Below are 11,132 nucleotides of genomic sequence, written 5' to 3'. Positions count from 1 at the left end.
ATAAGATGCATAACAATCAAACTCCAGAGTATATTGCTTCTTAACTTCCCTCTACTGTTCAAGATAATGTTAGGTATCCATTGAGAAATGTAAATGATTATAGAATCCCATATTGCAGACTATCGTCAACTTCCTCTTCATTCTTACCGTCTACGCTTCGTTGTTGTAACTCCCTTGAAAATTCTGTCAGATCGTCGGCTTCTCTTAGCATTTTCAAAAATTCTTTGAAACCTAGAAATCAGTTTTCTCCTCCTCCCTTCTTTGGTATCGGTGACCGCAAAATTAACATTAGTCACACGAAGCTTAGGCACCGGTGTAGTTCTTTAAATTATGATTTATTTCGAGTGAACCTTGCGGAAACTCCGAGCTGCTCGTGTGGACATTTGTGTGAGAATGCTTATCACTTCTTCTTTGAGTGTGGCCGTTACATTATTCAAAGAAACATTCTCTTTCAGAAATTAAATGATTTAAATTTACATGTACCCTTAGATTTAGACTTTCTGTTATATGGTAATCAAGAAATGTCTTTTAATATTAATTCTGAAGTATTCTTATGTGTTCAACATTTCATAAAGGACAGTAACAGGTTTTAAGAAGTCAATCGATTTATATTTTAAAGTAAAACGTGTATCCATTGTGTCTTAAATGAGAATGTTTATCCCTACAAATTGTTTGTTATTTGAGTATAAGTTATGGAATGGATACCATTGTGATGGGGTGATTTGGTACAGGGAGTGATGGAAAGCAAGAATTAGCGCGAGAAACAAAAAAAAAAAAAAAGAGAGAGGAGGAGAGAGGAAAGAGGAAAGAAAAAAAGAGAGGAGAGAGAGGAGAGAGAGAGAGAGAGAAAAGAGGGAAAAGAAAAAGAGAGAGGAGAGAGAGAGAGAGACGAGAGAAGAGAAAGAGACAGAGAGAACAGCGAGAAAAAAAAGCAACAACTCGGCTCGAGCGAGAGCAAAGAGTCATGACAACAGCTCTCTCGCTCTCGCTAGCTACTCTCTCTCTCTGCATCTCTCTCTCTCTCTCTCTCTCTCTCTCTCTCTCTCTCTCTCTCTCTCTCTCTAAAAATATATATCTATTATTCAATACTAAATATGTATTTTATAGCATTGTGTAATTATTTATATGTAATTGTGTTAGGAGAGGGCGTTTATAAGTTGTAATAACTTGTGCCCAATCCTGTTGTAAATTTGTTACAATAAAATACGTTTAAACTCATAAGACAGTTTTCCAAAATGATACGGAAAATTTGAAAAATGGAGCAAAACATTGCTCCTGCAAGTGTATATAGGAAAGGTGGATAAGGGAGGACCCATATCCATAAATAACCATATATTGACACAAACGGACACGGAGAAAGATATATGCTTAACATATTAGACTAAAAACTCACATTTGAAGACGAAATGAAAAAGTAAATAAGGCAAACTCCATGTTCAATCACCATGCTCAAGAGAACTTTTCAACATATGGACGGGCAAACATGTATACCTCTATATAAAACATTGGTAAGGACCCATTTGGATTTTGCAATCTCTGTTTGGTTGTCGAAGACATAGAAAAGGTTGTCCAACGAAGGCCAGCAAAATGGTTGCAAGGAATGAAGGATTCTACATACACGGAACGATTAGTTACTATAAATTGAACCTATTAACACTCGCATATCGACATATAAGAGGAGATATGATCGAAACATATTATACGATTATGACGTATACGATATGAATATAGAATATGAATATATGCTAGCGCACAATATGACGTTTGTTTACAAAGCTCTGGCATCTATATCGACAATAGACACAAAAAACGACAGTTTTAATCCTTAAATACCAATAATATTCTGAAACCATGGTATAGTGTAACATGTGTCGGCCATGAAATAGCGGTAGAGGAAACTAAAAAAAATACACATAGAGCTAAACGAATCGAGTGGGGGTACTTAATTCGCACACTTTCGGTATACATGGGTTAAAAAAAAGCTACAGATAACAAAATGAAATCAAAAATAATATAAAGGTAATATTCATAAAAAAAAACTGAAATTTGTATGAATTTTACTATTTTTTGTTTTTCCAAATGCCCTTATGTCCCAATTTAATGGACCCTGGACCCAGTTGAAAAATTGTAGGAAAATCCCTGTATATATTTAAATACATTTCCATCAAATTAATTTCAAATAGAGAAAGAATTCCTCACATTGTTAGATGAACAAATGCTTCGTAACATACAAGTGTGTAACCCGATATGCGCAGACGTATTACTGCGCATGGGAGTTGTTGTTAAGTTGTGTTTATTCCTAGCTTTGAAGACGATCGGGATCGCACACCCATCTAACTTCTTTGATTTTGTTGGTAAACATAGTTTTCAACCATTTTGTAGACAAACATCATCCTAAACTAGGATCAAGCCACGATAAAAATAATATTTAAAAACAAAATTGTAAAATTAAAAAAGACAATTTACCGCCATTTTTTGCTTTAAATAAAATATAATGAAATATTCCTCTCAGTAACCCTTACACTCCTGTACAGCACCACAGTTCTGTGAAACTAAAATTATACATTTGTTTGATTCTATCGAACTTTGTATGGTTTTTACACTTCGTGTTGTTTTCCCTTTTCTTTTGGCGTCTTTATACTCGTTTTGATTTTGTTCCTATTTTGATATATTATGCTGACACGATTTATTCTTTTCATTTCCTCTCAGACAGCGTCCTCTGGCGGAGTCATGTATACCACATATGCAGTGCTGGTAATATTGACCTTGACCTTCCATAACGCCCTCTGTCAACAATATAGCGAGGCTGTCTTTCTGTCTGATGACGTCACATGTAAGTATGTTTTTGGCCGTCCGTCCATTACCCGGGAAATATTGTCGTTTTCATTATATTATCGTATATTCAATATTACAGAGAGAAATATGTCTAAATTTTCAAACAAATAGTGAGAAAAAAACAACAGAATTTTCCTAGGAGACCCTTAGGTAAAAGTAAATTCGTATCATTCATTTTTTAAAATCTTCTTATGAACAATGATGCCTTAGTCCGTGTTATTTGACCAATAGCGAATTGAGAAAAGGACATATCAAGATGTGTATTAACTATCTCAACAAACTTTCAAGGTCAAATCAGTGGCGACGGTCACAGTTCCAGGTGAAGTGTGCCTCCTGGTATTCATGGAGATTGATATAATGCTATAACGTAGATGCTTTAAAGTCTTGAAATGAAACCAGCCCACTGTTCTTTATCCACAGACAGCTGTCGCGGATTCGTGGACCTGGTACTAGTCGTGGATGCTTCAGCCTTCACGCGCTTCACCACACCACGTGGTATTCCAATATGGCACCCCGGCATCGCCGTGTTCGTCAACAACCTTCTGCGAGTTCTCCAAGTGGGCCCAGCATCATTTCGAGTGGCCGCCATATTGTACAGCACAGGTATTGATGACATCATGCCTTTCAGTGTACATCAAGTCTACACCCTCCACACTTTCGGATTTCTCCGTCCTGGGTTCGGTGTCTCGGCCACGGCTAAGGGATTATCGGAAATGAGAAAGATGCTGTCATACTACGGTCGACCGGACGCGGCCAAGCGTGCCATCCTTCTCAGTGCTTCCCATTCTAATGACCACCAGGCGGCGCTAGTAGAGGCTAACCTTGCCAGGTCAATAGGAATAGATATCCTCTCGGTAGGATTCGGACCTTTCCGGGACATTGGTGAACTGAACGAAATTAGTCCCGGCTGGGTATTAGAAGTCCCCGATGCTGGCATGCTCTATGCTCTTGTCGGGAGGATAGCCGCAAGGTTATGTAAAGGTAATTCTATGAATATTATTCAGCCTTGACCATAACCCCTTAATACTACAAGTTTCCTTATTGCTAAAAGGTCTAATCACAGGCGTCTGCATCTGGTTAATATTTATAGAAAACAAAATTAGTCCCTACTCTTACTACATCAACAATTAAATCAATTGAAAAATCGGAAGTGGGAGATGAACTTCGATTCACTTTTAATTCAAGTTCAATCCGACTGAAATATCAAATGAACACAAACTTCAGTAACGTACTTTGGTTCAGAATCCTTAGATATCAACGTTTGCCGTGAGGCAATGAAGTGGTCGTGCTAGCCAACGATGCATCGACTGTGGAACGGAAGTAGTTTACATATTTTGCAACGGGCAATCTGATTGGTCGACAGCTCTGTAAACAAAACTAACTATAACTGTCGACCAATCAGACTGTTTTAAAACAGTTCTAGATAGCCTACTGCCGTTCCACAGTCGATGCATCGTCTGATCTTCAAGTGTTGATATTGTAGGAGTAGGGGCTTTTATTTTTCATTAATATTTACCACAAGCAGACGCCTGCGGTCTAATCCTGGTATAGACACACAACATAATGAACAATGTATTATCTTGATTAAGTTCTTTTTGTGAATGCTCGATTGGAGCCGTTTGTTTGGTTTGCCGTTTGCGTTTGGTTTGCCGTTTCCTCCATTTTAATTTGCAGTTCCCCAATTTGTCCTCCTTTCTTTTTACCATTTTTGCTCAACACCTTTATTAAAATGCGCTAAAACCTTTAAACATTTTGTTAATTACAGAAGCGGTCAATGGAGGCTGGTCACCCTGGCTCAGCTGGACCCCCTGTTCAAAAAGTTGTGATGGCGGTGTATCTAGGAGATTTCGTTTCTGTAATAACCCACTTCCGCAATATGGCGGCTCTTTCTGTACAGGAGCCCCCAACATAAGAATGGATTGTAACACACAACCTTGCTTAGGTAAGTTTGGACTTGTCTATAAGGCGGTAGAACTAAAAAAAAAATTTGATTGGTCCAGCACTTTCCAAATATGGTTTTCCAAAGTTCCCCTTTTGCCAACAGTTACACCAGGGTTCTACACGGTGTTATTGTGGTAGTCATAGTAGTTTTAGTTTAACAAAACATTATTCTTCTACCCCCTGGCTAGCCATGGCAACAACAAATAAGCAGATATTAGTATGTTTAGTGCGTTTTTCAGCGTTCTTCTCCGGAGGAGTGGATTGGTCAACTTGGGGCCCATGTTCTGCTACATGTGGATCCGGCACGCGCTCACGCTCTCGACCGTGTCTGTCTAGGTCTCAATGTAGGCCTGGAACATCAGAGACAGGAACATCAACATGTAGGATGTCAGCTTGTCCAGGTAATGTAACTATATAACAGAACAGTTTTGATAATTTATTATACCCTGCATGCACGCTACTCAATTTGGTTGCCTCTCGTCTTCGACAATACACTGCACGCACGCTACTCAATTTGGTCGCCTCTCGTCGTCGACAATACACTGCACGCACACTACTCAATTTGGTCGCCTCTCGTCGTCGACAATACACTGCATGCACGCTACTCAATTTGGTCGCCTTCCGTCGTCGACAATACACTGCACGCTACTCAATTTGGTCGCCTCTCGTCGTCGACAATACACTGCATGCACGCTACTCAATTTGGTCACCTGTCGTCGTCAACAATACACTGCATGCACGCTACTCAATTTGGTCGCCTTCCGTCGTCGACAATACACTGCACGCTACTCAATTTGGTCGCCTCTCGTCGTCGACAATACACTGCATGCACGCTACTCAATTTGGTCGCCTCTCGTCGTCGACAATACACTGCATGCACGCTACTCAATTTGGTCGCCTTCCGTCGTCGACAATACACTGCACGCACGCTACTCAATTTGGTCGCCTCTCGTCGTCGACAATATACTGCATGTACGCTACTCAATTTGGTCGCCTTCCGTCGTCGACAATATTTTTACACTACACTGCTGCACCGATACTCAAATTTAGTCGCCTCCCGTCGTCGACCTTTTTCTTGACAGTCCCCAACAGTCTAAAGTGTATCCCATAGTGACATTGCGGCCCTCGTAAATTTTTGTTTGTGCAGTCCTGATATTTTTTTTCAAATAAAGGAGGTGGTGCATGGCGGCCCACGGCCGAATATTATTTTATGCATGATATTATGATAGACGATAGACTTTTACCAAATACATGTCATTTTAGACACTAAAACGAAAATTGGCAAATGCTGTATAAGCAGCGCCACCTAACATGATTTCTGTAAAAAATGTGTACCCTCCCTTTTAAATTCAGTATATTTCTCGTACAAAAGTACTTGATAAATTTCATATTGCATTGATAGTCTCATGTGATGTTATATTTTATAAAAACATGTGTGTTTAGTATGAATTTGTATAATAGAAAGTGTAATTACAGCTTTTTTAACAAAATTATCAGTAAAAAAATTACCTTCTTGAAATTTTCTTTTATTTGTTAAGTAGATAAAATGTAATAATCGTTGGAGTACTATCAAATTTTGCTTTTAAAAAACATGTTTGCATATTAATCTTGATACACAACCAAAAAAATCATCAAAAATTACTGGATAACAAAAGATTTTTGCTTACAAAGAAAGGTCATGAAGTAAATTGTATTAAAAAACCCAAGGGATAAAAAGGAGCACCCTGTCTGACACAAGCAGTAAAGTCTGGTTGCATTGTTATTTTTATTGGATTTTTAGCATTTGCCTCTATTTTTCAGTACTTTCGGTACTTTGATATGTTGTCCAAAATTGGGGGTGTATGCATTTAACATAATAAAATCTTGGCATATCCAGTAATTCACCAAATAAATTTGTTTCATTAAATGTTTATGAATATCCATAGATTATTTCTAACCGGAAATTTTGATAGTACTCCATTAATAACTTTGTGGTATTAGACTTTAAATGAAAAGTTAAAAACAATGATTTTCACAAAGAAGACATCAAATTAGGCTGAAATTTAATTTTAGTGTCACGGAGCGTGATGATTCATATACAAAATTAAACCTTAAACAAGTGGGGTGAATTTGTTTCACAAATAGGAAATAAAAATGTGTTCTAGCTATAATGATTAGTGGTCAAAACATTAGCTTCTTATGCAGTTAGATGGGGATATAATGAAATCACCAAAAAAAGAATATATACATTGAGGAATGGAAATTAATTCCTCCCACATAATCGGGGATATTATATATGCTTTTGACAAAAATATGTTTCCGGGAAAAAAATCGCCTTGTGCCGATTTAGCCCTCCTATGCACCACCTCCTTTGCTATCAGGGACGTTGGCCAATTTGACTCTTTACATGGTATTTTGAGAGTTATCCAGACTTTATACACAATATATTTACTATATCCATCATCATCTCATGGACGATAATGCATCAAGTATCTATACAATATCGTCCACCTGTTCCTTCCTTGTATCCATATAAAATCAGTTTGGGACGAAACGTCCATTAACAATTCGCCAATTGCACACGCGGGATATTTTCAAATGTCTTGGCCGTTGGTCACATAGCGTTCCATCATAGAACATGGCTTTGTACATGTCACGCTAGCCACCGCCTTCGGCCCACGCCAGCCGAAGGGTTCATGGTTATTTCAACTACTACCAAAAATACTAGTCTTACTGTATGTTATTGTATTTTCTAGTACTGTTTATATATCATTTGATCGTATTTGTATTCTCTGTGTCTTAATAAAGGGATGGATTGCCTCGAACATTTGACATTGTTCATGTCCACACAATGTTAGAATTACTTCTTTGCCCCATATAAATATACATGTATATATCACAAACAACATTAGCAATATGGATATAAATATTTTTAGCTGTTGATCAATCATTAGTAACTGGGTTAGAAGATTCCCAGCGTAACAAAAATATAAAAACGCAATTTACAGTAGACCTATACAGGGGCATTTTCACGACTGGATCATTTTCGCACTTTTCGCTGTATGATTCGACCGCAAATTCAGATATGCAGTAATCGTTTCAATTTCCGAGCATTGCTGCAAACTTACGTTACAAGACGCTTAGCTTTCTTTACTAAGCATTTATAAACAAATAGCAGATCCGGGTCGCCAGTTCCAGCGAAATCTTGATGAAATCGCGAAAATAACTCTGAACTCAAATCTGTATACAGTAGTCTGTGTGGATAATATAATAGTCGTGAGGTGAAGGGCGTCACTCTATAAACATTGAAGCTCCATCTTTATATACATATGTTTACATTTGCACCACATTTTCCCATTGACACAATACTGAGAGGCAGTTGCCATCATACACCTATAACACCCAGTAGGTCACGTGACGTTAAAAAAAAGGCGGGGACTTTTTTGTTGGTTCATTTTTTTCAAAATTGACGAAAATGGTAAGACAATGTAAATATAAGTATTGATTATTGAACAGTGGTTTTAATGTTTAATGATGGGCAAATGTGGCATGGGAACCCTTTGGAACCTAACGGGTTCCCGTGGCATTTGACGACCATACATCTTGCTGTCATATCGATAATAACAACATTAAAATCATTGCTTAAATATATCCAGTTGAATCAACGTGGGGTACTTGGTTGTCATGGGAACCATGTTCTATGACGTGTGGGCGTGGCGTGAGACAGCGCCGCCGGAAGTGTACAGACACAAGCCCCGGAGTAGACGGACGCTGCCTCGGACCAGGAATGGACACGGAAATGTGTAACGCAGGAATCGCGTGTCAAGGTAATATTGGGTTATTCTAGTGACGTCATCAATTTAAACATTTTAATTCATTGTATCTTAATGATTTTTTGACACTTTTTTGGCAAACTACCACATTAGGGGCTCACGGGATAGAATATGTATACTAGTAATTTATTATGTTGGATTTGAAAACCTCCAAAGACCAATCTTGAACATCCGCTCCTGAAAACGCCTCTTCTAGCAAACATTTTCCCGCCCTTTGCACAATCGGAACACCTCGCCTCCGTCTGCGAACGTACGATGGGTTCAGACTGGCCATTTTCACTGCCATTCGTCATTCCAAACATTCGGAACTCCTTCGTCCACTAGCTACGACCAAGTAACTATTAACGACTAGACGACTAGTTAGTACTAGGGCACAGATGGTCTCCAAGCAGACTGTTGGCATAACCACGGGAACAAACTGTGACCCTTTCTTGGCCTACTTTTTTGGGTTGTCATACGATTATATTCAAGAGACTATCAAAACGGGCGATATAGACCTTGCAAAATTCTTCAATTTTATCAATAGATATCTTAAATAAAAATCTGGTCTTATTCTTCTTGCTTTTTGTCAAGGTTTTTCATGTAATTCTACATTTTCCTATTTATCTATTTATTTATCTTTATCTATTTATTATTTTATCGATTTTAAGTTTTGATTGGATGTCGGTACCCTCTGTTATATTTTATCAAACTACATTCGTCTCTAGGTTCAAAACAAAGTAAACTGTTTGTCTGCATTGATCAGAAAACATTTCATCACTATACAAATGAATGCATATCAACAACTAGCCCCTTTTCTTTTAGAATGCGAGAGATGTATTCTAGGCCCAGGAGGCCGACGGTATGTGGGATGTCCTCACGATTGTACGAGGTACGTTCAGTGTCCGGCACCGGGCTATGAAGCTCTGCAGAAGATCTGTCCGCACGGACAACTCTGGAGTAACCGACAGCAGAAATGTGTCCAGCCGTCCGAATCGGAGTGTGGTATGTTGTACAATAATATGTGTTGAATTCAAAAACATCTTTAACGCTGAACATCACTGAAAAAATTACAGCCTTTAAATAAAACACCATACTTACTTCATGCTAATAATAAGCATGGAGCATAAGCATCCATAGCACTATTCGGTCAACCAGACATATTTGTCAAATTATACTGACATAATTATGATGTCGCAGCACTATTTCAACATACAGAGATTTGTTACGTTGTCGTGCATGGGACCGGAAGGTAGCTTTGTCGACGCCTGTCATAAAAAAAATCTGTCGTCTTGAACTACGACATCGCAGCTAAGATCCGTGGCACCAAGCCCGAGTTTCCTCTGGCCCTGACACCAGACATGGTGTATTCCAAGCCCAGACATGGTGTCAGGGCCAGAGGAAACTCGGGCTACGTGGCACCTTGTTCGGTATTATCAAATTCTTTTCGTGAATTCCTGCTGTATAAAGATAGCCCGAGTTTCCTCTGACCATTTCTGGTGTCAGGGTCAGAGGAAACTCGGGCTAGCTGTAAGAGTTTTACCTAAAACAGCATTATAAGATAAATCACAGTAATGTATGACGATACATTGAATATCTTTGCTCCCTTTTAGATTTGTGCTCCGGACAGATAACAGGCAGTGAAATTTGGTATTCATGTCGGGAATACTGGAAATGTGAAAGCGACCATAGAAATCTTCATCTTCGGTGCTGTCCTGACGGATTCCATTTTGTTCCTGGTCTGGGATGTATGAAAGATGTCGACAATTCCTGCAAGGCAGAGTGCTATTCACGGCCATCTCTCGGTTTTCAAGCAAAAAGTATAAACTAATTGTAATTCTCCAAGGAGCAATTTTCAAAATGCTTAAAAAATTAACACGTGCAAATAACTCGCTAACTGCTCATTCACAACTATTTAAATGGTCTTTTCATTAAAGGGACATTCCTACGTTTGAATAAAGTGTATATCGCCAAAATGAAACTGTATTTTTCCCCAAGTATCAATTTTACTCTCAAGGGAAACAAAGTGCTTAAGTATTATATTATAACAATTCTCAATTCGACCCGAAGTATCACTAATTACCGCAAAGGCAGACGGTATTTGTGTACGAAACGTCATTTTTCTGTACATTTTGGCAATACTTTCATTACTGATAGGCACAAAAACTCATATAATCCTCATTCGGGCATATATATTTTATCAAAAGAAATTTGGCACGTTTCTGATGTCCGAACGAAGGAATGCCCCTTTAAGACCCAAGAAACCATGAAATACAACAAGTTGTCTTCATTACAGATTGCTCATATCGTCCTTCACCCTTGGGTTCCTACTGGTACGAAGAGATCACTTCGGACTTCCGCAAGACTCGCGCATGCCCTGTCGGTACCCAGTTTTCACAGGATGTTTGTCAATGTGTTATGACGCATGAACTTTCACCTACAATGTCATTCAACAGAGGTTTGTATCAATCGGCTAACATCGGCCAATTCCGTACCCTACATCAAGGTACGGAATCGGCCGAGATGCGACGAGTGCTATGTTTGTATTGGAGGTCGATGTTGATT

The 11,132-nt window shown here is 38.7% G+C and overlaps 1 protein-coding gene across 1 annotated transcript; it reads left to right on the top strand.

The window, feature by feature from the left end:
• Positions 1–2,711: 2,711 nt before the first annotated feature.
• Positions 2,712–11,106, top strand: LOC117321251 (semaphorin-5A-like; the record flags this gene model as incomplete). Its single annotated transcript, XM_033875722.1, has 8 exons — positions 2,712–2,833; positions 3,256–3,816; positions 4,601–4,777; positions 5,016–5,177; positions 8,412–8,582; positions 9,393–9,572; positions 10,181–10,387; positions 10,864–11,106. Coding segments are annotated over exons 1-8 (1,804 nt in total), but the record flags the coding sequence as incomplete, so codon positions are not given.
• Between the last annotated feature and the right edge of the window lie 26 nt (positions 11,107–11,132).

This window comes from Pecten maximus, unplaced genomic scaffold (assembly GCF_902652985.1).
Source record: "Pecten maximus unplaced genomic scaffold, xPecMax1.1, whole genome shotgun sequence".
NCBI classification, from domain to species: domain Eukaryota; kingdom Metazoa; phylum Mollusca; class Bivalvia; order Pectinida; family Pectinidae; genus Pecten; species Pecten maximus.
Note: the sequence above shows the minus strand (reverse complement) of the source record. Positions and strands in the feature narration are given on the sequence as shown.